This window comes from Vitis vinifera, chromosome 11 (assembly GCF_030704535.1).
Source record: "Vitis vinifera cultivar Pinot Noir 40024 chromosome 11, ASM3070453v1".
Taxonomy (NCBI): Eukaryota; Viridiplantae; Streptophyta; class Magnoliopsida; order Vitales; family Vitaceae; genus Vitis; species Vitis vinifera.
In genome coordinates this window covers 6,450,053-6,476,830 of record NC_081815.1, presented here as the reverse complement: position 1 = coordinate 6,476,830, position 26,778 = coordinate 6,450,053, and the positions used below count along the sequence as shown (strand labels likewise).

The window sequence follows — 26,778 nt, the reverse complement described above, 5'->3', positions numbered from 1 at the left end:
CATCCGTGAACAACCAATGTAGATTTTAGGCATTTTATAAGATAATTCAAAACCTTTTTCCATTAAATGGCAATTGAGAAACATACTGCGACTTTTCAAATATGATTTTGTGGTATCGATGAAATCAAATAAATAATCTAAAATTATAATAGTTAATATTAATAGGTAATTGAAGTTTATTTGAGAATGGTTTCGTAAATACTATATACATTTCCTAATGTTTAAAAGTTGTTTTTTATAACAATGTTTTTAAATTTGATTTTAAAAATATAAATAATCATTTGAAGTAGATTTGAGTAATTACTTAAATGATTCTTTGACAATTGCTTCATATGTGGTTTTTTTTCCAACAATTATATTTTTGCTACAGCATTTTAATACCATCAATTTTATAAACATTTGTATTCAATAAATAAATATTATTTTTTAATTTTTTTGTCATAAGTTCGACAGAACATTGTTTTCAAGGTACAGTGCCAAATAGTTTCCAAACAGAGAGTAAGCCACCGGAGGCCAACATACTCGAGCCCATTGGGCTCAAACTCAGTCCAACCTACATGGCTCGAGCTTTATCTAGCCAGGTGTAGGCCCAATTCCTCTTGACAGCCGCGCCGTGGCCAACCCCTCTATAAACCCTCTCGTTTCAATACTCTTGAACACTCAGTTGGATTCACTTCCTGTAACTCCCTCTTCAGGTACTCTCTATATCTCTTTCTCTGGATGTATACGTGTCTGTAAGGATTAGGTAATTTTAATTCAATTTCTGCGCAAAAAAAATCCAAAAACGGGTTATTCTTTTGATTCTAGTATCAGCTGTTTGATGGTTTGTAGTATTTAGGTTAAAACCCTTGAATTGTTTGCCATCTTGAATATGACTGGAAAATTGATCAGAAAAGAAACCCAGATGCAGGATTCACCAAATCAAAAACCCATTTCATTTTTCGTTTTTGGGTCAAATTGAGAAAAGGTGAAAGATCCAAACCCCGACATTTCTTTAATTTCTTCTCTCTTCTCTGTAAAAAGTAACCCTAATCCTAATCTTCCTGCAAGTCTCTTCTGCTCCTCCTTGGGGGAGGAGAAGATACCAACAACTTTCAAGTCCCAACTGCACCACTCGCTCCGACACGCTCTCTGTTTCATTGTTTCTTACTTCGTCACACTGCACACACTTGTCGCTCTACTTCTTCGTTTTCTCTTTTAATTTTTCCTGAAATGTCTTTTTGAGATTTTTTTTCCTGATATTTTGGAAAATTTTTCTTTTAAAATTTTGGTACAATTTGCATTATGACATATTTATAATTTTTCTCACTTAAGTTTTCTTAGATGATTTTGCATTTTCTGGACACTTGGCTGTTTTTAGCTCACATGTGCACTCTTTGGAAACTTTGGCCTTTTTTCTTATACATTTTTTAAAAACTGAAATTACTGAGACTATTCAATGAAACTCTTCATGAAATTACTGAAATGTTCTTTTCCCTGAATTTCTTGAGAATATTTTTTTCTTATTTTTTTATGGTATGCAACAAGTATTAGCGTATTAAATTTTATAAAATTACATTAATTAATGTTGCATCATTTCACTCGAGCCCATGCCATGGGCTTCCCTGTCGTGCCTAGGCTCTAAGAGAACATTTGGTCTTAAGTGGGCAAAGACCATTGATGATTGTGAACCGAACATTGCCCTAAACAACTCTTTCTTGATTGGGTGGTTGCTGTTCCATACTAATAATTGGTTATACAATGTGGCAGATTTGAAAGAACCATGGATGACAGTTTATATGATGAATTTGGAAACTACATTGGACCAGAAATTGAGTCTGACAGAGAAAGTGATGGAGATGATCAAGATGAGGACATCCCTGACAAGCCTGATGAAGAGGAAATGGTATCTGATGTTGAGGATGCAGTTGCAGCCTCTAATGGGTGGATAACTGCATCTAATGATGTTGACATGGACAACCAGATTGTCCTTGCTGAAGACAAAAAGTACTATCCTACTGCTGAAGAAGTCTATGGTGAAGATGTTGAAACCTTGGTAATGGATGAAGATGAGCAACCACTTGAACAACCAATAATCAAACCTGTTAGGAATATTAAGTTTGAGTTGGGAGTGAAGGATTCGTCGACATATGTGTCAACCCAGTTTCTTTTGGGTCTTATGTCAAACCCAGCTTTGGTTCGGAATGTTGCTCTGGTCGGACATTTACAGCATGGAAAGACACTATTCATGGACATGCTGGTTGAGCAAACACACCATATTTCAACATTTGATTCAAATAGTGAGAAGCACATGAGATACACAGATACGAGGATTGATGAGCAAGAGAGAAGGATATCAATTAAGGCTGTTCCCATGTCACTTGTTCTTGAGGATAGCAATTCAAAATCTTATCTTTGTAACATCATGGACACTCCAGGTCATGTAAATTTCTCTGATGAGATGACTGCTGCTCTCAGACTTGCCGATGGTGCTGTCTTGATTGTGGATGCTGCTGAAGGAGTAATGGTAAGTGACCCTTTTCTTTGGCTGCTTCTGTTGTTTCTTTTCAGGTATGCTATTTTTTTTTTTTAAATTCTGAGGAAGCCAAACACATGATGGCACTCGTGCAAACACACAGAAAATTGCCCAATAACAAAGTGCCGCATGAAACACTGAGCAACCCCTCATACCCACTGAAAAGTTTTGAGCTTGAGGCATGTTATGTATGCATCTTATTCTGGTATCAAATCTCAACCATACGTCATCAACCATCAGAATCTTAATCTTTATACGTTGTGACTTGTGTGCATTTTTTCTTGAAGAATGGTAGGCCACTAGGTTCTTTTGCACTATCTTAAGATTTACGTTCCTTGGACCTTCCCTCTGTTCATAGTACTTGCTACTTTAACCATTTCAATCATAATTAGTTTAATCATTGGCCTTTATTTTGCCCCCATTTCTGCTGGAAATGACTTAATATCTATTCCTTCTAGTTTTTGTACTCAATTCATCTTATTCTCGTGCTTTTTAGGCTGACATGCTGCAACATTTAGAAATTTGAAATTTGAGGATTTTATGATTGTAGTTCTTTTTGATAGAAAAATGATTTATTAGAAGGGGCCTAGCAAAAAAAAGGTGCAATCCAAGTACACAGGATGTATTCATAGTTGTGTCATAACTCTCTTGTTCATTCATATAGCATTAGTTCTTCAAGGAATGTTCTCTTTGATTCATCAATCACTGTGCATGTATGAAAAGAAAATAATGCAAATAGTTGCTCCTGGATTTCTTGTAGACGTCAATCTAACATCAGATTATTTAGGTGTCTTTTGGATGCACTTCTTGTTTTTTATTTTTTCAAAAGGAAAACAATGGTAACTTCTGTCTAAAATGCAAGAACTCTTTGAGACTTGCCTTAAAAAGATTTTGGATTTTACGCTTTGAGGTATAAACCTACCTCTAATTTACAAAGTAATTTTTAAAGACATGAGGTAGGTTTATACTTTTCATATAAGAGTTGTTATATTTTACATGAAAATTACTACTATTTTCTTTGTTTTTTTTTTTTATAGATAAACAGTCAGAATATATTAGAAAAGGCTAAAAAGCCGCATGTATACAGGGGGTATACACAAATGCCCAAAAAGACGAACTGAACAAAAAAGAGGGAAAACCTCACCCACCCTCAAGTGACCGCAAGCCACTCCAAAAAGCCTAAAAGAGAATAGGTATCCTCACCAATATACACCCTAGCCCAACTCCACAAATTACATACAAAAAAATTCTTGAATTTTTGTATATCTAAAGACCCCCCCCTAAAAGCTAACCTATTCCTTTCCTTCCAAACCGTCCAAAAAATGCACAACGAAATGGAATTCCAGGTGTCTTTTCTTTTTTTCCCCACAAAAGAACCCCTCTAACTAAGTAACACTTCTATAACTGATTCTGGGAACACCCATTGGACTCCAAAAATGGCGAGAGCGATCTCCCAAAGAGTCTTAACCACTGTACAATGTAACATAATATGATTCGCATTTTCCTCTTCACATCCACACAGAAAACACCGGTTAGGGAGCTGCCGCCCCCTTCTTTGAAGCTTATCCAAGGTGAGGATCTTCCCCCACGAAGCTTCCTAAGCAAGAAAAGATACTTTTGTTGGCACCTTATTCATCCAAATGCGTCTGTTCGGGAAGACACAGGCTGAGGACCCAACCAACATTTTGTAAGCACCCTTAGCCCCGAAAACACCATTGCTTTCCCTTTTCCATCTTACAGCATCCTCCTCAGTCGAAGTCCTGAAATCCTTCAGCAGATTCAGCATATTTCCTATCTGTTCCAGCTCCCAATCATTGAAATCTCTAGCCAATCTGAGATTCCAACCTCCTTGACCCAGGCTAGAGTCCCACACTTCACTTACTTTGGCATTCCTATGACCCGCCAAAGTAAACAGCTGAGGGAAAATTTGAGAAAGGGCCTCATTACCGCACCACTTATCCATCCAAAACAAAATTCTGGTCCCCTTGCCTACCTTAAACACAATACTCTCCCAGCACCAATCAGCTTCCTTCATGATCTCCTTCCACAGTCCCACTCCATAAGGCCCACAAACGTCCTTAGTCCTCCACCCACACCCCTCTTGACCATATTTCACCCCTATCACCCTTTTCCATAGATTCTCCTTCTCATAGGCGTATCTCCACACCCATTTGCCCAGCAAGGCTTTGTTCAATACATCTATTTTTCGGATGCCTAATCCTCCCTCCTCCTTAGGGCTACAAACCACCTTCCACTTAATTAAGTGAGCTTTCCTCTCCAAACTTCCTCCCCCCCAAAGGAAATCTCTTTGGATTTTCTCAATCCTTTTTGTAACAGATTTAGGGATGCGTAAAAGGGATAGAAACTACTATTTTCTTTGTTTAAAAACAATAAAACATGAAGTGTATCCAAAAAAGCACTTATTTTTGTAATTTTATTACATTTTCCACATTAGTTATTTTCTCACAGCTTTTTTTATTTTATTTTAAAGCTTCCTTACATGGTTATAACTTTTCATTAGTATTTTTCCTAGTCTTGTCAATTGGAATGTACAACTGAGCACATTCCTTACGTTGTGCTCTTGTGAAAATTTTATGAGTGGCGGTCTTGTGAGTTCATCCCTCCTTCCACTCTACCCTAGTAATAATGGATTCCAGTGTTTCACCTGTACTTCCTATAAAATCATTATATCCATATCTTTTAATTGGAGGTGGAATTTATGCCAGGTCACTAATTGTGGATGTGTAGATTGGACACCTCTTCCTTTAACATAGTATTGTAGATGTCACCAACACATAAATGCTCAACTAACTTATCTATAATCAGTGCAAAATAGATATGACTCAATCTGAACTTCTGCTGTAAGCTTCTATGATTGGTTTCTTACCTACAAAGCTTTTCAACCTAGTTTTAGGTTCATACTGCCTATCTTTACTCATGTATTACCCAAATACCTCTTCTTCTTTAAAGCCCTTCCATATTAATTATTCCCCATCAGAACTAAGAAATTATTGTTTTGTTTTTTTGATTGGGGAATTCCAAAAGTGTCAAGTCTATTAGAACTTTAGCTTTGATAATTTATAGGTCGAGTAGTGGAATAAAAGTTAAGAGATATATGCAGGTTTAATTATTTGACCCCAACTTTGAGTGTTTCTGCCTGCTGTTGGAGGATGCATGTAATTAAGATAGTTGTTTTTGCTTCTCCCTGTTTTTATCAGACTTAGTGGAACAAGCTTAATATTAATGAGGGTGATAACTGAAAGTAAGCTATGGCCTATCACCTGGAAAAAAAAAGAAAAAAAAGAAAAAAAGTAAGTTCTGAAAATAAAGGAATGTTGAAGAAAGACAATTTGAAGTTAAAGATAGAGAGAGATGCAAACTCCATAACTAAGTCAAAATAGAGATATATGATTAATACCATGTTGAATAAGTATAGATGTCTGTACCCAAGTGATGAATGTATCCAGTTGTGGAAATCAAGGTTTAATCGACCTAGTTAATATTAAAAGGGCCTGGCTTAGATTACCTTAGTGAGAGAATAGTTAGAACCAAATTACTAATAGGAAGCAGGTAAACTTTCTCATTAAAGAAGAATTATGTTCAACCCGTTCATATTGATTATCCAATATGCTCATTTCTGTCCTTTTCCTGAATTAATGGCTTTGGCAGTTGCTTTGAGAGAGATTGTAATGACATGAAATGTTCGATAATTCTTTTGTGCACAGGTAAATACAGAAAGGGCTATACGCCATGCAATCCAAGAGCGCCTTCCTATTGTAGTTGTAATCAATAAGGTACCTTTTAACCCTTTGTTTTGGTGGTCAAAACTTCTTTGTACCATTTTAATCAACTCTACGAAGCAGAGCACTTCATAGACTTCCTTGTATTCTCTTTTATTAATTTATTTTAATCTCTTATTTTTTCAAGGTTGACAGGCTGATCACTGAACTCAAATTGCCCCCAAAGGATGCTTATCATAAGCTAAGGCATACTCTGGAACTCATCAATAATCACATATCTGCTGCCTCATCAACTGCAGGAAATGTCCAAATCATAGACCCGGCTGCTGGAAATGTCTGTTTTGCTAGTGCTAGTGCAGGATGGTCTTTTACTTTGCAATCATTTGCTAAACTATATGTCAAACTCCATGGCGTCCCATTTGATGCCAATAAGTTTGCATCTCGGCTTTGGGGAGATATGTATTATCATCCTGATGCTAGGGTTTTCAGGAAGAAACCGCCTGCAAGTGGAGGGGAAAGATCATTTGTCCAGTTTGTGCTTGAGCCCCTCTACAAGATATATAGCCAAGTAATTGGAGAACATAAGAAGAGTGTGGAGAGTACCCTTGCAGAACTGGGTGTCACTCTCAGTAATGCAGCCTACAAACTAAATGTTAGGCCTTTGCTGAGGTTGGCCTGTAGCTCAGTCTTTGGTTCAGCGACAGGTTTCACTGATATGCTGGTTCAGCATATTCCTTCTGCCAAAGATGCTGCAGCTAAGAAGGTTGATCATATTTATACTGGACCCAAAGATTCTGCAATATACCAGGCCATGGAAGATTGTGATTCTTCTGGTCCTCTAATGGTTAATGTGACTAAACTGTATCCAAAGTCTGATTGCAGTGTTTTTGATGCTTTTGGTAGGGTTTATAGTGGTGAAATCCAAACAGGGCAGACTTTACGTGTGCTGGGAGAAGGCTATTCACCAGAAGACGAAGAGGATATGACAGTAAAGGAAGTTACAAAATTATGGGTTTATCAAGCTCGTTACAGAATACCCATAAGCAAGGCTCCTCCTGGTTCTTGGGTTCTCATTGAAGGTGTGGATGCTTCAATTATGAAGACTGCCACACTTTGTAATTTGGATTATGATGAGGATGTATACATATTTCGGCCTCTTCTGTTTAATACTCTTCCAGTAGTTAAAACAGCTACTGAGCCTTTAAATCCAAGTGAGTTGCCCAAAATGGTGGAGGGTCTTAGGAAGATCAGTAAGAGCTATCCTTTAGCAATTACTAAAGTTGAGGAGTCTGGAGAACACACTATTTTAGGTACTGGGGAGTTGTATTTGGATTCTATCATGAAGGACCTTAGAGAGCTGTATTCTGAAGTTGAAGTCAAGGTATCTATTTCACATCGATCTCTTATTTGATTTATGGTTGATCTTAACTTTCATGTGAGTACCCTTTTTGCCTTTTCGATGGAGGGATGTGCCTTTTGTTGATGAGCATGCTTTTGCTTCTTGTGCTTTACTTAAAATATAGGTGGCAGATCCTGTTGTATCATTTTGTGAAACTGTGGTGGAGTCTTCATCAATGAAATGTTTTGCTGAAACACCCAACAAGAAGAATAAAATAACCATGGTAGGGAAGTCATCTATTGCCTTTTTTTTCCCTTCCCTTGATCCTGGGGCTATCAAGAATCATATATGATTCAATTTTATGCAGTATATTAATTATTTAAACAACCTTTTTTTTTGTGTTTTTTTCTTTGCTAGATTGCAGAGCCATTGGAGAAAGGACTCGCGGAGGATATTGAGAATGGTGTTGTAAGCATTGATTGGCATCGAAAGAAACTTGGTGACTTTTTTCAAACAAAATATGACTGGGATTTGCTGGCTGCAAGGTCCATATGGGCATTTGGGCCAGATAAGCAGGTAATGTACTTGGCAAAAGTTTCAACTTCTAACAGTGATACAACCCTACTGTTGTTTAATCAATACCTCCCTTTTTAAAAAAATTAACTTCAGCTTGTTATTCCATCCGCTTCCTTTGATATATTCCTAACTTCTTGCAAATCTTTTTCCAATCTAGCTCTTATGTGTATGATTGCCATGTTTCTGTCTGACCAATGAGCTGCTTGCAGGGGCCTAACATTTTGTTAGATGATACTCTCTCTAGTGAAGTTGATAAGAACTTACTAAATGCTGTCAAAGATTCCATTGTTCAAGGGTAAACTATGTTGTCATTAGTTTCTTTTTTCATTTATTATTGTTTTTGCCTTTTATTAAGGGTGTGTGTTGTTCTGGATAGATTTCAATGGGGTGCCCGAGAAGGACCCCTGTGTGATGAGCCCATCAGAAATGTTAAGTTCAAAATAGTCGATGCAAGGATTGCACCTGAGCCCTTGCATCGAGGAACTGGTCAGATCATTCCTACAGCTCGGCGGGTGGCCTACTCTGCATTCCTTATGGCAACTCCACGACTTATGGAACCTGTATACTATGTGGAGGTAAATACTTTGCTATATTAAGCTATTGAAGGAAGAATGCAGGCTAATGACCCCTCTTTCCACTCATCATTCAAGGAAAAAAAAAAGACTGCAAATGGACTGTGCCTGGGCATGGGAACTGAACATATTACTTATCTTTTGAGCAACCCAACCCCTAAGACCATTCATAGTTGCCTCAAAAAATGTAGAAAATTTGTTAATTAGGCTTCATTTTTTAAGTGAAATTTCTGGATATTGCTAAAACTAGAACGTGCAATTTTCTAGTTCATAGAAATTTCTCATAAAAGTTAAGAAGGAAGTCTTTCTTCCTTGAAGGTGTATCTGAATATAGAATCATAGGGATCATAGATCCAGACAGTAAACAAGTTGATATTTAATCATCCCTAAAAAGAATATTTAGTTTCAATCTGTTATTAGACTTAAATGTGTTTTTCCCTTATCAGGCTGATGACATCACTGTGTTATTTAATTTGGTTTCTCTGTTTCAGATACAAACACCAATAGACTGTGTCTCTGCAATCTACACTGTCTTATCTCGCAGGCGTGGGCATGTTACAGCTGATGTTCCTCAACCAGGGACCCCAGCCTATATTGTTAAGGTTTGATGGCTGTACTTTGCTTTTATAGTTACAGTTTTGAAGGAAATGTTTGGAAAATTTTCATGATTGATCTTAATGGTTTTCTATGAGATTGAGGACAATTAGTAACACTTGGAACTGCCAGCCGACTTGCCAGTCCAATTTTTATGACTGAGAAATTTGATAATACAATATGCAAGATTATCATTATAAATTTCGAAGATACATTAGAATAGCATTAATTGGATTAAATGGAGCTGACCCCATATGGTTGGGATTATTCCTTCCATCTTGTTACATGTGTTGCCAATTTATCTCTCATGTAAAATGCATGATATTGTTGGTCATATTGGTTTATATGTTCCAAGTCTTTTTTCTAGATATACATGCTTGAAAACTCATCTAATTGCAACTTGATTTTTTGAATGTCTTTATTTATTTATTTTCAGGCATTTTTGCCAGTGATAGAATCATTTGGGTTTGAGACAGACTTGAGGTACCATACTCAAGGGCAAGCGTTTTGCGCCTCTGTGTTTGATCACTGGGCTATAGTTCCAGGGGACCCTCTTGATAAGAGTATTGTCCTGCGGCCACTGGAACCTGCACCGATTCAGCACCTTGCTCGTGAGTTCATGGTTAAGACAAGGCGTAGAAAGGTATGGAATCTGAAAAGGTGCTTCATAGCACTTTTTATGTGTGTGTGGTTTTTGCTGTAATATGCATTGGAAGGTGTTTTTAAGATATGTTTCTTTAACCATGTTGCTAGTCAAATGTTTTTTCTTTCCAAGTAAAGGCCAAGGATGATTGGCATGTTGCCAAATGCATGCCTTTCATGTCTTTCCTTTGTGGAAGGAAACACAAACAATAAGTTTTACGACAAATGAAGTTAGTTCAGTAGTCATCAGCATGCAGAAGGAAAGACATTCTACAACCATGAATTTCAAACAGACAATTTCAGTTACACAGAATAATATGATCTAATGAACCCATCTGAAGACGATATATAATCCAATCTTTTGCATTTCCATTTTCTTTGGCAGGGTATGAGTGAAGATGTAAGCATCAATAAATTCTTCGACGAGGCTATGGTGGTGGAGCTAGCCCAGCAGGCAGCCGACCTTCATCAGCAAATGATTTAAGTCAGGAGACAGGAGTGCATTCCTCTGTTTAATCTCATCTTCTGATCGCTGGATATCCTGCATCACCAAGCAGGGTTTTGTTACAGATGTTTTGGTCCTCTTCCTCACATTTTTCATCATAGTTAGCTGTACAAGTTCAATTCAAATGCAAAAAACTTGTGCATCTGATTGCCATTCGGGGATTAAAAAAACAACGGAATTGCCTTAGGTGGATTTTTGTTACGAAATTTAATGCTTTTTTAGTCGTTCCCAAGGCACAGGCCTTGTGTTTTTCTGTTCTTTCTCCTTTTGACCTGGCAACCAGATTGAATAGAAAAGGTCAAGAGGTGTACTTAAAAGTATGGGGCAGTCGTGTTGATTATCAAGTTCGCCGCCCAATGTATTAGTGGAATGGGCAAGCTTACTGGCTCCCGATGGTATTAAAGGGCATGCTGGAGAATGTTTTAGAGCCCGTTTGGTAGTGATTCTAGTGGAAGTGTTTTTATTTGAAGTGTTTTCTGCTATAGTATTTCTGTGAAAAACACTTTTATGATAATCGGAAAAAATGATTCTAAAGTGTTTTTGATAATATATTGTATAAATATAAAAACACTTTTAATATTAATAAATTACCAAAAAGGACATACAATTTTAATTAAAAAAAATGGTATGATAAACAAAAAAAACTTTTTATTAATGAAAAAACATCTAAATCACTAAAAAAATAACATTGAATAAAAGATAATTTTAAAATTAAAACAATATATGATTACCTATTAATTTCTAAAAAAAAAAAAAGACTTTTCTAATTAAAAATAATAATTTTTTTATCACTATACTAAAATTTTAAAAAATATTTACAAAAAACATCTAAATCAATAAATAAATAAAAAACATTGAATAAAAGATAATTTTAAAAGTAAAACAATATATGACCACCTATTAATTTCTAAAAAAAAAAAAAGATTTTTCTAATTGATTTATCACTGGGGTATTTTGGAATATTTCAAAAAAATTGAAGTGTTTTTAAAAAAAAACACCTGTCAAGTGATTCTCTAAAAATCACTTCAAGTGTTTTTTCAGATTTTTAAAAGTGTTTTTTAAAATTTGTCAAACGCTTTATTTTCATCCCAAAAACACTTAAAAGTGTTTTTAAGGGTAGAAACACTTTTAAAAATCATTGTCAAACGGGCTCTTATAAAATAGTTTTCAAAAACAGTTTATTATAATTTTTGAAATAAAAGTTTGTTTGAAAGCTTTTAAACATAACGTGTTTTTCAATATTTTAAAAAGTGATTTTTATTTTTAGTAATATTTTATTTTTAATCATATTATATGTTTATCTAATTATTTTTTAAAAATAGTTGAAAATAATTCAAAGAAAATATTTTATTTTAGAATTGGTTTTCAAAAAATTGTTTTAGGTAAAAAAATTATTAAAATTATTTTCTGAGTTTGGAAAACACTTCTCTCGTAGGCTCTAAGGTCTCCAATTGGTATCCACTTCACTTTGGATTTAGGTGGTTGAAAATTAGGATGAAATTTTTAGAATTAGGATTTTACATATATTTAAGGAATTTTAATAATTTAATTTATTTTTAAGTAAAAAATTAATATATAATTTTAAAAGTGAATTTAATTTAATTTGAGTAAGAAGTTGGATTAGGATATTATATAGGGTAAATGTTGAAAAGTTAAAAAATAAAAATGATTTTGTGATATCTCGGCAAAGTAAAAGATGTTATAGGCCCATTAGGTAGGTTATGAAACCACATGAATGTAGGTTTGCAAACTTGAAGGGAACATTTTCTGTTCAAGTGTTATTAATAGAAGAAAATGCATCATATGGTTCAGGACTTCAATACTAGGATGCGCCAGAGGACATCCTATTCACTTCTAGCTTAGTCATTTATCATTTTTTTATTTTTTTATTTTTCGTTAGGTCAAAAGTCAACTCAAAGGTTTGCTTTAACCCGAAGGGAAAAGAGTGGTGCCTGTGTGATGTAGCCCATACTGGAGGCTGGAGCGACCTCCTCCTTCATTAGCGCGTGACAACGTGGCAAGGGCTGACAGGAAAACCTTTTCCACATAGGTAGAGCATAATTACTAAAATCTCCATGGAGTTTCTCAAAAAGACAACATGCCCTATCTGTTCTCCAATCAATTTAAGCCATATCATAGGGTGTACGAAACGGAAACCAACTAACCTGGCATTCTCCCTCCAAAAAATCAAACACAGCATGTTTTCTTGGCTTCGAGATTATCATCTTCTTCCCTGTAATTTCTGCATAATTCCTGAATGTTTCTCGGGAAAATGAGGGAAAGGGGCACAAAAATGTTTTAAACTGCCTTTCTTTCTTAACAAATTTTGGCTCCAAACACAATGCAATCTAACACCCAAGCCCTAGCCCCTGGCCTTAATCTCTTCCCAACCCTCAAGCCCCCTCACAAAACCCTAACTTTCCATCGGATCTCAGCTCTCCTCATCACCTTCGTCGCGTACGCCTCCTTTCACGCCTCCCGCAAACCGCCCAGCATAGTCAAAAGCGTCCTCAGTCCCGAAATTCAATCCAACTCCACTTCAGTCGACACCGGTTGGGCTCCGTTTAATGGACCTCACGGCACCCACCGTCTCGGCGAGCTCGATCTCGCATTCCTATCTTCATATTCAATTGGGATGTATTTTTCTGGTCACGCCGGTGATCGGTTGGATCTCCGGCTGTTCCTTGTGATTGGAATGTTAGGTAGTGGAATTTTAACAATTATATTCGGGTTGGGGGATTGGTTGAATGTTCATAAATTAGGGTTTTTTGTGGGGGTGCAAATTGTATGTGGATTGTTTCAGAGTATTGGGTGGCCTTGTGTTGTGGCTGTTCTGGGTAATTGGTTTGGGAAAGAGAAGAGAGGGTTGATAATGGGATTATGGAATTCGCATACTTCGGTTGGGAACATTGTTGGGTCAGTTGTGTCATCGGCGGTGTTGGAATTCGGGTGGGGGTGGTCGTTTGTGTTGCCTGGTATTTTGATCATTATCATTGGAATTTTTGTTTTCATGTTTCTTGTTGTCAATCCGGAAGATCTTGGATTCGAACTTTTAGCAAAGGAGATAGAGATGAATGTGGAAGTAGAATCCAATAAATCTATGGAAAATTCAGAGAAAGTTGAATCGGAAGATGCGGGGCTTCTTCCATCCGATGTTACAGATTCTTCGGGTGCAATTGGGTTCTTGGAGGCGTGGAGGTTACCAGGTGTGGCGCCTTTTGCGTTTTGCCTCTTCTTCTCCAAGCTTGTGGCTTACACTTTCCTTTACTGGTTGCCCTTCTACATAAGGCACACGGGTATATTAATCTTTTTCTCTTTCAATATTAACTATGTATAGAAGTGCTTTTGAATGTCTTATGGAGATTGAATTGCCTTATTTTATGGCCCTCTGTAAATTTATGTACAAACACAATAGAGCCATCAATTTCCATGGGGTGTTAAGCACGCCCCTGGTTTAACTTCTTAAAGAGACTCTTTTGATCACTAACTAACGAGATCCATTAAAAATTGTTTTGGATTGAAGCTGTTGCTGGTGTGCACCTGTCGCACAAAACTGCTGGGATTCTTTCTACTATATTTGATGTTGGTGGAGTTCTAGGAGGAATTTTGGCAGGGTACATTTCGGATAAGATTGAAGCTCGAGCTGTTACTTCAATTATATTCTTGTTACTATCTATTCCAGCCCTTGTTTTATACCGGGTTTATGGAAGTATATCTATGTACACCAACATTGGGTTGATGTTTCTTTCGGGGTTGCTTGTGAATGGTCCATACTCGCTTATCACAACAGCTGTCGCTGCTGATCTTGGTACACAGAGCTTGATCAAGGGAAATTCCCGTGCATTAGCTACTGTCACTGCAATTATAGATGGTACCGGTTCTGTTGGCGCAGCTCTTGGTCCACTTCTTGCTGGATATATTTCCACTAGAGGATGGAACAGTGTATTTTTTATGCTTATCCTTGCAATATGTCTAGCGGGTTTGTTCTTGATTCGTATTGTCAAAACTGAGATCAAAAGCAAGCTGAATGACGGGAAATGACGATGGTACAGTATTACAGCACAATGATGCAGGACTTTCTCTACACATTCTTTGCAACTCCTTTTTCCATCTTGTTAGGGAGCCAAGTTTTGAACATCACACAGAGTACTGGTGGAAACGTTTCTCAAACCATCATTTTATATGTTCTGTACCTCCTTGGAAACTGGCTTTTTCTCACAGCATACAGCACACTGATGGAGAACCTTCACAAAACAATCCATCATGTATGTGTTTTTTGTATCTCATTCTTTACTCTTGGATAATGTTCAGTTTGTCACTATGTATACAGATACTATTCATTTCCAAATGAAATTATTTAGCCATTTTACTTTTACATCTCAGGATGTATTGCTTTGCATTTTTGTTACTTAACTATGCACTGCTTTTCATCAAGAAGTTATCTTGTCACATACTGAGAAGCAACTTCATATGCTAAGAAGTTGGCTTTCTGAGAATGTCAGTTTCTCTCCAAGGGTTAACCCGTTTAAAGGTTGTCTACTTCATGCCTACCTTTGTTATCCCAACAAAGATGAGTTTAAGATTGGAAAAGGCTCAGAGGACTTCCTTTAGAGGGTTTGCTCTTTGGATGAAAAACTTCATTTAGTTAATTGGTTGACTGATTTGTCGCTACTTGACAAGGTCCTTGGAAAATGCTGTTGGATGTTTTCTCTGGAGTGGGATAGCTTGTGGAGATGAGTGATCTCACATAAGTTTGATGAAAGGATGGGTGGGTGGTGTTCTTGTGAAGAGAGGAAAGGGTATGGGGTGGGGCTATGGAAGGAGAGGCAGGCAAAGTTTCAGGCTAGGAATAGTTTTGAAGTATGCAATGGTAGGACCATTGGAGAGTTAGGTTTTGACATGACCTGTGTTGTGGTGATTTTCCCCCCCTCTTTTTTTTCTTTGAGAGCCTTGTATCCTGCTTTGTAGTTCATTGCCAGTTCTATGGATGCTTGGCTAACAGGACTTTGGGAGGAGGTGGGAGGTGTTGGACATTAGAGCCCTTGTTTTCTCAGAAATGTTCAAGATTGGGTGATAGAAATGGTTGAAACTTTCCTTAAGTAAATTTAAGACATGTTTGTTCAAAAAGAGTGCCAGGACAAGTTGGTTTGGAAATTGAATAAGGATTGGAAGTTCTTTGGAAAACCCTGCTACAGTTCTTTGGAGTTAGTTACTAAAGATCCTTTTCTAATCAAAGAAGTTTGAGTTTCTCAGGATCCTCATAAGGTGGGTTTCTTTACTTGGGAGGTGGTTTGGGGAAAAATTATGGCATTAGACCAGCTAAGGAGGAGAGGTGGGCTATAGCTAACTGGTGTTGCTTGTGCAAGAGTTAGGAGGAATGAACCAATCATATCCTTCTTCATTGTGGTGCATGCAACTCATAGTCTCTGGTACCTATTGTTCTCACTCTTTAATGTGTCATGGGTGTTGCTTTAGTGTGAAATATGTTGATTTATGTTGCTTTTAATGTGAAATATGTTGATTTGTGCCAAGATCTATGCTTATAAAGATATATATATATATATATTTTATTAGAAACAAAGATCAATTTTATTGATAAAAGAAAGAGAGAAGGATGAGAGATACTTCTCATAGAATACAAAACCTGATCAAAGTAAAAGGAGACTCCACCACCATACAGATATTAATAATTGTGTATGCTTATAAAAATATTACTGTCTTTTAGGCATGGGACCGGGTCAAACCACTACCTTTAGCTTAGATTGGTGCTAGTGCCCACCTCGAGGAGTAATGCATTATTTTTTAGTAAAAGGGCAGAAAATGGAGAAAATAAGAGATATTTGATGCAGGTCTAAGCATGTGCGGTGGAATGGTGGTACGAGTTTGCTTGTGAGGAGGCCTGGTGGTTGCTGCAGTGTGCCAAAGTGGAGAAAATGCAGGAAGTCACAAAATGTATGGGAAATCAGTTTGGAGATCAGAGAAACCAATTTCAGGAGAGGAAATTGATTTTAGGAAGACCGATTCATCTCATACCAATGCATGAAATCGGTTTAACCGATTTGAAATCAATTTGGGGAAAGTATGTTAAAGGGAAGTCAGTGTATCACATTGAAATACTGATTTGGGAGTGGTTCAAACTGATTTGATGGTTTCAGCATGATGGAGAAATTGATTCTGCATCGAAATTTTTTATTTTAATATCTTGAAATCAATTTCATTAGATTCCTTGTAAGTTCAAATAGAAAATTCTGCTTTCGAAGATTATTTTTGTAATTTAGGGTTTTTTAACATTATTTTGGTTTAAGTGGCCATGGGAATATGCTATTAGGATATTAATACTCTTCACTGTTAGGTTAGAAAGAAGTTTTTTCATTCTTTGTTTGATTTTGCTTTGTATGTTGGAGACTCTTTGCTCTTTAAATTTCAATATTAGATTTCTTATTTTCTCTTTTGGAATCTTTGTGTTAAAGCTCATCCACGAGAGGCTAAACCCCTTAATTTTGGAGATATATCATGAAGGTGGAGGATGACAAGGAGGAGCAATTCAGTATGGTAAGGTTAGATTGGTAGATTAGGGTTTTAATGTTTAAATATGAAGGAATGGAAACTCTCTGTGTGGTTTTAATTAGATAAGATATATTAGATGTTTTTTGAGGTACTAGTGGTACTTAGACACCACTTGATTACTAGTTAACTTAGTTTTATCTATTGGGATTTAAGTCCAAAGCTAAATCTACAAGATGGACTAATGACTTGAATGAATGAACATAAGACCTAATCGATTTGTCAATTTGATTTAGTGATTAGAATATAAAAGAATCAATTTAGGTTTTGGATGCGAATTTTTTTTTTGATAGACAAAGAGAACCATTAGATTAAAAAACGCCAGAAAACAGGGGGTGCTCCCTAAGTACACAAGCTGTATACAAAGAAGGCCCAAAACAAGGCAACAAGAGAAAAATAAAGTCTAAAAAGGATTAGCTAAGCAACAACCCTATCACCCATCAAATTCCGAAAAGATAGATAGTCCAAATCCAAGTCCACAAATTGTTGAGACCATTCAAGCAGGGACCGAAGAAAAAGTTTCCTCAAGCTCGTATTTGTCATCTCTTCCTCTAGGAAGGTTCTTCAATTTCGCTCTCCCCAAATACACCAAAACAAACAAATAGGCGCCATTTTCCAAACTACACTCCTTTTCTTCCCCATGCCTTTCATTTTCCACTCAAGAAGCAAATTTCTCACTGAATCCGGGAGCACCCACACCACCCCAAACGAAGAAAACAATAAGTTCCAAAGATCCCTTGTCTTACCACAATGAATTAGGATGTGGTTTGCCGTTTCCTCATTTTGGATGCGAATTGTTCTCTAGACTTAATTCAATCTTGAATATACCTTGGATCCTAAACCTTGGATTTAGATATTGCTCTCTCCCGCGTCCTGGGTCCAAAGCTGGATTGTGAAAACTTCAGAGCTTTAGTTATAGATTTGACTTAAAACAAATTTTCATCATAATTTGATTTTTTGATATGAAATTATTCTGTTAGATTTAAAGCTAGCCTTTTGAATATTATAGACAATACATTAGTAGTCAACTATGTTGGTCCCAGAGTATGACATCCAGATACTACACACCATAGTTATCCTCTTTGTGGTTTTTCTTGATTTTTATAAAATCAAAACAATTTCAATTAAAACAGAGAATATTGGTCAGATGTCTTGTTAGGATGGCACAAAGATTTTTTTTGGGGAAAAACATAGAAATCTTGGAGGTTAGTCCCATTATATTTGTTATGGATTATTTGGTAGGAGAGAAACCAAAGAACTTTTAAGGTGTGGAGACATTGATTTAATTGTTTTTTTTTCTTTCTTTATTTTTTTCTTTTTGATAGGAAAATAAGAATATTATTAACAACACTAATCAAAAGAGGGTGCACCAAAGTATACAAGGAGCATACACCAGTACCAAAAAGGCAACAAAACAGAGAGAGGAGAAGTTGATTTAATTGTTAAAGGTTTCTTTTATTTAGACATTCCTTTTTTGGTTCAGATTTTGTGTGGGAGGGGATGCTTATCCGTGTATGATTTTGTGGGTTGGGTGGGGTTGCATTAGTGTGTTTCCTTTACTTGTTTCCCAACCTTTGTTGACCTTTGCATACTTCCTATGTATTTGGATTCTGCCCCCTTTTTTATAAATTATTTTTTGCCTATCAAAAAAAAAAAAAGAAGCAATTATTTAACTAATTATTGAAAAGATATGGAATTAGTGAATTTGTTGAAGGTAATTTATAATTCTTAAATTGCATTCCAGCCTTTTTTCCCCAAAAAAATATAGCTTTTTGTTATTTATGTAGTCTTACTTTGTGACAATAAATGTGGAGCATTTTGCATTCACATGGTTCTTTGGGTTATTTATCTCCAATTATTTGCAGCAGTTGCATTGTCCAGAAGAATGATATTGGCAGTTCCACTGAGAACATAGAATATTGGTGAAATGTACAGTGCACACCTGGTCTTTTTGCAAAAATTGTCTTGAATCTATTGTGCAATTTATTTCTCAGTAATCAATTTATTCAGTTAAGTTTTTTTGGGAATCCTTAACTGATTGCAACATGGACAGTTCCCTTTGTTTGATCCTTGGGATTACGGATGGAAATGAAACATGTTATTTTTTTTACCAATAAACTTTGAAGACTGACATCTGTAGCCACAGTTATAATTAGGGTTGTTAGAATAAAATTTGAAGATTGAAGTTGTGGAGAAACTTAGAAAAAAGTCTTCAACACTCACAGGGTGTGGAGGAGGATGACTCCTTTATCACTCTGTTTGTAGAGATTTGGGTAAGTGAAGCTGTAGTAGTCGTTTTTGCTCAAGCCTTGATATTAGGTTTGTTCGACCTTGGCCAAAACCAGGGCATGTTGGGGAAGCTCCGGCAGATGAGCCTTGTATGCAAACTGGAGATGGAGTCTACTGATAATTTCTTATGCCTTTGGTATCAAGCGATTTAGGAAAAGGTTAATGTAGAAAAGAAAAAAAAAATGTCGTATATTAAATTGAGTAAGGAAGGTAAACATGCTTCCTTTTATAGTGAAGTTACAACAAATCAAATTAAATCTATAACTATACACCCAAATTTCTAGGAACAAAATAAATTTAAAATATACAGCCTATCCCTAAAAAACAGCAACAAATTATCCCTAAAAAATAGGTAACAACCAGATCAGAAAAATTCTGATATGATTGAGATTTTCAACACTCCCCCTTAAGCTGGCTTGAAGATGTCATTCATGGCCAGCTTGCTTACAAAATCATCAAACTGCTTCTTTGGCAATCCCTTAGTGAGTATATTTGCAACTTGTTCAACCGTAGGTATATAGGGCATAACAATCAGTCTATTTTCCAATTTCTCCTTGATAAAATGTTTATCAACCTCGACATGTTTAGTTCTATCATGGAGGACTGCATTAAGTGCAATGGCAATGACGTCTTTATTATCACAAAAGACCTTCATAGGTAAAGGGCTAGCAACCTTAAGTTCTTCAAGTGATTGTTTAATCCACAAAACTTCACAAATGTCATGGGCTACGACTCTAAACTCAGCTTCAGCACTACTTCTAGCCACAATACTCTGCTTTTTACTCCGCCAAGTCACAAGATTGCCTCCAACAAAAGTACAATACCCTGAAGTTGATCTCCTATCAATTACACTTCCTGCCCAATCTGCATCAGTAAACACACCCACTTGGAGATGTCCTTGGTTCTCATATGGAAGTCCTTTTCCTGGAGTCCCCTTTAAGTACCTTAAAATTCTGTACGTTGCATCAAAGTGTCCTTGATTTGGTGAGTGCATGAATTGACTAACCATGCTTACTGCAAAAGCAATATTGGGACAAGTATGAGAGAGATAAATAAGTATCCCAATTAGGCATTGATATTTCTCTTTGTCAATCACCTCTACTGGACTTGCTGGTTGGAGTTTCAAATTTGGTTCTATAGGAGTTTCTATAGCCTTACATTCAAGTAAACCTGTTTCATTTAATAAGTCAAGTATATATTTTCTTTGAGAAATGAAAATACCTTTCTTGGATCTAGCAAACTCCATACCAAGAAAGTATCTCAGGGGACCCAAATCTTTTATCTCAAATTCACAAGTTAAAGCTTTCTTCAATCTCTCAATTTCTAGACTATCATCACCAGTTAGAATAATGTCATCCACATAAACTATCAACACAACAATCTTTCCTTTTCTTGAGTATTTATAAAACATTGTATGGTCAACTTGACTTTGAATATATCCTCGAAGCTTGATTACTTTTCCAAATCTCTCAAATCAAGCCCTAGGAGACTGCTTAAGACCATACAAGGACTTATTTAATCTGCAAACCTTTTTTTTTTTCTAGCTTTTCTTCGGAAGCCGATGGTAAATCCATAAACACTTCTTCCTCCAAAATCACCATTTAAGAAAGCGTTTTTCACATCTAATTGGTGTAAAGGCCAATTAAAATGTACTGTAAGAGAAAGCAAAATCCGAATGGAATTGATCCTTGCAACAGGTGCAAAGGTCTCTTGGTAGTCAATTCCATAGGTTTGTGTGAAACCTTTGGCTACTAACCTTGCTTTATATCTTTCAATGCTACCATTGGGCTTACACTTGATTGTGAAAGCCCACTTGCATTTCACTGTCTTCTTCTCCTTAGGTAAATCAACAATTTCCCATGTTCTATTTTTCAAAAGAGCATTCATTTCTTCTTGAACTGCTGATCCCCACTCTGAGTGTCTTAGTGCTTCTTGTATAGTTCTTGGAATGAATAAGTGAGAGATATTTGAAGTGAAAGTTCTATATTTTCCTGAGAGTCTTTGATAAGATAGATATTTGGCAATGGGATATTTGGTACAATTCCTAACTCTTTTTCGGATTGTAGTAGGAATATCAAGATCAGAAATAGGTAAAGGAGTGGAGTCCATAGGAAGATTACCTGGATTTTGAGAACTAGGAGCTGATGATTGACCATGCTCGAGATTGACTTGATTATTCTCAGTATTAGAAATAAATTTGCGCCTAATATAAACATGGAACTCAGTGGACATAGGTTGTAGAGTTTCTCCCCCTGTTTGTGATGCAATTTTGTTTGGCATAGATAAATCAGTATTTCCTCCTTTTTCACTAATTAAAACATCTGTTTTTTGATTTATTTCAGGAAAAAAAAAAACTAGGTTTTGGTTGTTCTTGTTGCCAAAACCGATCTTCATTAGAGCGCCCCCCCGAAGAGTAGTTTTGTTATAAAAGGGAATATTTTCAATAAAGTTGACATCCATACTAACATGAATTTTCCTAGTGGTAGGATTAAAACACTTATACCCTTTTTTATTAGGAGTATAACCTAGAAAAATACATTTTTTGGTTCTTGGATCAAATTTGGATCGAAAATGAGTTGGCACATGGACAAACTCTGTACAACCAAAGTTTTTTAAGGGTAAATCCGAGGTGAGGCATGTGTTTGGAAAAGTATTCTTAAGAGTTTGTAAATGTGTTGCATAGTTTAGAACCCTTGTAGGCATTCTATTAATCAAATGACAACTTGTTAAAATTGCATTCCCCCAAAGGTGTGTAGGAACATTCATATAAAACATAAGAGCTCTACCTACTTCAAGTAAATGTCTGTTTTTACATTCTGCAATTCCATTTTGTTGAGGAGTGTCCCTGCAAGTTGATTGATGTAAAATACTTTTCTTTAGCAAAAAAATCACCTAAACAATCATTATAAAATTTTGTTCCATTGTCGCTCCAACGAATATTTATTTTGGTTTGAAATTGGTTTTCAACCATAGAATAAAAATCCTGAAAGAGTTTTGCAACCTCAGAATTAGAGTTCATCAGATAAAGTCAGCATAGGCGTGTGTGATCATCAATAAATGTCACAAACCATTTTTTCCCAGTTAAAGTAGTAATCCTAGAAGGACCCAAACATCACGATGTATCAAATAAAAAGGCTTTTATTTTATAAACAAGTTTCACAATCAAAAGAAGTACAATCCATTCCTTTAAATAAACTTGGAAACAAATGTTTTAAATAGAAAAAACTAGGATGTCCTAGTCTGTTATGCCATAGCATTATTTGATCATGCACAGGGATTGAACGAACACAACTAATAAAACCTTGAGCTTGTTTATTCTCAAACCGGTTATCATCAAAATAGTAGAGATTGTTAATCAATCTAGCATAGCCAATCATCATCCCCGAGTTCAAATCCTAAAATTCACAAAGAGAGGCACAAAAAACAACACGACAATTAGAATCCTTAGATAAACGACTTATGGATAAGAGATTACAAGAGATTTTTGGGACATGTAAAACATATTGTAAAACAATCTTATCAGACAAACGGATAGAGCCTTGCCCAACAATAGAAGATAAGCTTCCATTTGCAATACGTACTTTTTTTTATTTCCAGAACAAGGTATAAAAAATAAACAAATGAGATAAATTAGTCATGTGGTCAAATGCGCCTGAATCTATGATCCAAGGTACAGATAATGAAAGAGAATATGCACACGAAAGACTACCTGACTAAGCTAGAGATGCTATAGGAGTACCAGGAGTTGGCAGAGCAGGTTTTAGCAGCTGTAGCAGTTGGTCTAATTGTTCTTTGCTCAATGAGGGTGTCTCGGTAGCATGTGCTTTTGCAGGGAAACGATTATAGTCGCCTTGCTTATTAGTCTTCCATTCAACGGGCTTCCAATTAGTTGGCTTTCCATGTAATTTCTAGTAGGTTTCACGAGTGTGGCGTGGTTTATTACAATGATCACACCAAACTCTTAGCTTGTCATCCTGACAACATCGGTTATTAGGATTGCGAGAAGTCACTGTTGTAGTGCTCAACAAGGTTGAGTTTTCCACAGGTCTAAGGAGCTTCTTCCCAAGCATAACATTCCTCTGGCTTTCCTCATGACGCACTTAGGAAAACACTTCACCTAGAAAAGGGAGAGGTTGCCAACCAATGATTCTACCCCGAACTTAATCAAACTCAATATTAAGCCCAAGTAAAAATTTGAATATCTGTGAACTTTCTACCATCTTCTTAAAATAGTTAAAATCATCCGTATTTTTCCACTCATAGTCATTGAATAAGTCAAGATCCTACCATAAACCCCTAAGCACATTAAAATATTTGGTAACCGAATTCTCACCTTGACAAATATCGCCTAGTTTGAGTTGTAACTCATAGATTTGGGACTGATTTCCAAGGTCTGAATACATCTGAATAATGTTGTCCCAAAGAGCTTTGGCAATAGGATAACACATATAATTTGAGCTAATCTCCTCCTCCATGGAATTTACCAATCATGTCATGATCATGGAATTTTCCGCATCCCAAGTGGCATAGCTAAGGTCTGTCTTCGCTGGTTCTTTGGTGTCACCAATCAAATAACCAATTTTGCCTCGGCCCCTAATGTACATCTGAACAAATTGTGACCATTTGAGAAAATTGTTCTCATTAAGGCAGATTGTGGTGATTTGGACAGAGTGGGAGTGAGAATTGGATGTGGGTAATTTTGAGGAATTGAAACCAACAGTAATGGAAGGAGTAGATTCGGAAATTTCTGACATGGTAAAGAGATAGCAATAGAAACAAAAAGGGAAGAAGAACAGAACTGGAAAGAATGAGAGGAAAAAGAAAGGGAATAGTCAATTAACTTGGCTCTGATACCATGTAGAAAAGAAAAAAAAATGTCGTATATTAAATTGAATAAGGAAGGGAAACATGCTTCCTTTTATAGAAAAGTTACAAGAAATCAAACTAAATCTATAGTTGTACACCCAAATTTCTAGGAACAAAATAAATTTAAAATATACAACTTAACCCTAAAAAACAACAACAAATTATTCCCGGATTATCCCTAAAAAATAAGTAACAACCAGATCAGAAAAATTCTGATATGATTGAGATTCTCAACAGTTAATGAGGATATATTGTGTTGGAAGGGTTCTGAATGAGGGAGGTTTATGTGAAGAAGTTTTTTTTATCTTCTGTGCAGGAGGTGTGGTATGCCTGGAGAAAAGCTTGGTGTAGTTTGGTCCTTTCGAAGGTTTCTTTTTTTTTTTTTTTTTTTGAGCAGGCTTTTCAAGCAGTATACTCACAGTTAATAATTAAATGCTGTTTGTGTGGAGAAGTAGAGGAAACAGTGAATTATCCTCTTCTCCATTGTAGCTGGTGTTTGCTCTCTTTTTTTTCTTTTCGTAGGGTCGCAATGGTGAATGGAGATTTTTAAGAGGCGTCATGGGAGGTTGTTAGGAAGGTAAGAGGATATTATGGAAGACAGCTCCTCTATTGAAATAGAGTAGGGCTTTTGAGCTGGTGGAGCATTCTTTCCCTAGAAATAAGGATATCTCTCTAATACTCTCTGTTTGTGTCTTGAGCTCTTCCCAGTTCTTTAGGGCCTTCCTTTTGTAGTTTAGTTGTGCAATTTCTGTTTTTTGTGCTGGGTTTGTGCTTTTCATTTTGTTTCCCTATTTTCTTGCTCCAGAGGCTGGAGCATTCCCAACCAATCTGTTTTTTTCTTGGCTGACCCAGGTAGTAAAACTGGTGCAGTTAATGATGGTTTGGTTTTGTTTGTGTAGGGTGGTATATATGAACACAGGTTATGGAACAGAACTGATCGGCCACACTCATCTTTAAATCATGAGAAAGGTAAATTTAGCAAAGTTTCTGCACTTTTTTTCTGCTTCCGCTTTGTTATTCCCAGAATTTGCATGTGTTCCATATGTACATTTTTTCTTTTTCTAAATATAGAATTTTCATAGCTCTCCTTTCAATGTTTTTTCTTTTTCTTCTTCTTGGTTTTTATTTTTTTAATTTTAATTTTTAATTATTTGTTTTTACTTTATTTATTTATTTATTTATTTTTAATCAATTACAGACTTTTGTCTGATTCTTAGGGTTTGTTTGATAACTGTTTTCGAAAACTATTCTAAAATATTTTTTAAAACAATTTTTGAAAACTATTTTATGATGTTTTGTAGAATAAAAGTTTGTTTGAAAAACTAAAATGTATTTGACCTATTTTTAATATTTTTAAAATAAGTTTTATTTCTAGTGTTTTATTTTTAATCATTTTGCATATTTGTATAATTATTTTTTTAAAACAACCCTTAGAAAACAACTAAAAATAACAGAAAACAATTAAATAAAGTTATTTGAAAACACCTTGTTTTTTGTTCTTTAGAACAACAAACAGTTTTTTATTGTCAAACGTGTTTTTCTGATTTTTTGTTCCGAAGAACAAAAAACTGTTCTAAAAAACAGTTGCTAAACAGGCCATTAGCTTCCATATTTGGAACAAAGTTCATAGGTGATCACACTTTTCTCAAAATATAGTAATTACAACTAGCTAACTATGACTTAAATGGCAGGTTTTGAGCATATGTCCCAAGACTTTCAAAAAGTGCTCAGATATACCTATAGTTTGCCGAGATCTTGTAAAGGGCATCTCATGTGAAAAACAGCCTAGTTATCATTGTGTCCTGTAGCAGAGTACTGCCAACTTGAAGTATAAAGCCAGAGATTAATAGTCACCAGAATGGTGCCACTGAAATTTGACAATGGAGAAGGAAGAATGAGTCAAGTCACTGCGCTTCTGACCTTGCAGTCTAATGGTGTATGTATGCATGCGGGTGTCATGTGATGAGACAATGAGGCACCAAATCTCATCTGTTGATGCTTTGAACTTTATGCTGGTTCTCATTATTGGAGAACATGGGACCGGTTCTGCTTAGATTCTTTTTATCAACATTTATGCAGTGGGGACTGGGTGAAGCTGCTTGTGCTACCATTTCGCAATGTGGAAGGCAAAAAAGGGTATTAGCTTTTCACCTCCATTGCTACATTGTGCCATGTTTTACATTTAAAAACGAAAACCTGTTATTAGAATTTTTGAGAATTTTGCTTGCTTCAATTGTGCCTCTGCGACTATTAGAATATTTTATTGTTAAGATGGCGATGAAAGGGAAAGAAGGGAATTCAATAGTAATGTGCTCCACTCTTTCTACTGCTTCTTCAGAAAATCTGATATGTGTATTGAGCAATTGGATTTGCAATGAAATGGTTCCATCTTTTGTATGATTATGAGAAATGCACACAAATGCATGTTGGGATTTACATACTCTTTCTGGGCCCTCTTTGCTTTGATTTGGAAGACTTGCTGAATCAACTGCAACCTTGAACACACCACGCATTGGGACAGTTGATTGTTCAGGGTATGAGCTGCTAATATGCGGTCAAACAACTTACCCTTGCAC

The 26,778-nt window shown here is 36.0% G+C and overlaps 2 protein-coding genes across 5 annotated transcripts; both read left to right on the top strand.

The window, feature by feature from the left end:
- The first annotated feature begins 584 nt into the window (after nucleotides 1-584).
- LOC100253367 (116 kDa U5 small nuclear ribonucleoprotein component-like) lies at nucleotides 585-10,715 on the top strand. Its single transcript, XM_002267163.4, has 11 exons — nucleotides 585-695; nucleotides 1,750-2,506; nucleotides 6,241-6,309; nucleotides 6,443-7,636; nucleotides 7,779-7,877; nucleotides 8,012-8,170; nucleotides 8,380-8,465; nucleotides 8,547-8,745; nucleotides 9,234-9,344; nucleotides 9,773-9,979; nucleotides 10,364-10,715. Exons 2-11 carry the CDS (start codon nucleotides 1,763-1,765, stop codon nucleotides 10,460-10,462), a joined length of 2,967 nt encoding a protein of 988 aa, XP_002267199.1. The 5' UTR covers nucleotides 585-695; nucleotides 1,750-1,762; the 3' UTR covers nucleotides 10,463-10,715.
- Nucleotides 10,716-12,298: 1,583 nt separating this feature from the next.
- LOC100248238 (putative glycerol-3-phosphate transporter 5) lies at nucleotides 12,299-26,612 on the top strand. Of its 4 annotated transcripts, none has more exons than XR_786875.3 (5): nucleotides 12,495-13,779; nucleotides 14,007-14,748; nucleotides 16,954-17,035; nucleotides 25,102-25,171; nucleotides 25,894-26,612. XR_786875.3 is itself a non-coding variant. In XM_002267292.5 (2 exons), exons 1-2 carry the CDS (start codon nucleotides 12,825-12,827, stop codon nucleotides 14,522-14,524), a joined length of 1,473 nt encoding a protein of 490 aa, XP_002267328.2. In that variant the 5' UTR covers nucleotides 12,299-12,824; the 3' UTR covers nucleotides 14,525-14,858. The 4 variants fall into 4 exon arrangements, 1 of the variants encoding a protein (XP_002267328.2); XR_786876.3 differs by having other exon boundaries at nucleotides 16,954-17,040; XR_786878.3 differs by lacking the exon at nucleotides 16,954-17,035 and having other exon boundaries at nucleotides 12,299-13,779.
- The last annotated feature ends 166 nt before the right edge of the window (nucleotides 26,613-26,778 follow it).

Coding starts and splice junctions, on each gene's coding strand:
- LOC100253367 (XM_002267163.4), top strand. CDS start 1,763: ATGGATGACAGTTTATATGATGAATTTGGAAACTACATTGGACCAGAA. Junction 7,878..8,011: donor AGAAGAATAAAATAACCATG/GTAGGGAAGTCA, acceptor TTTCTTTGCTAG/ATTGCAGAGCCATTGGAGAA. Junction 8,466..8,546: donor AAAGATTCCATTGTTCAAGG/GTAAACTATGTT, acceptor TGTTCTGGATAG/ATTTCAATGGGGTGCCCGAG.
- LOC100248238 (XM_002267292.5), top strand. CDS start 12,825: ATGCAATCTAACACCCAAGCCCTAGCCCCTGGCCTTAATCTCTTCCCA. Junction 13,780..14,006: donor CTTCTACATAAGGCACACGG/GTATATTAATCT, acceptor TTTGGATTGAAG/CTGTTGCTGGTGTGCACCTG.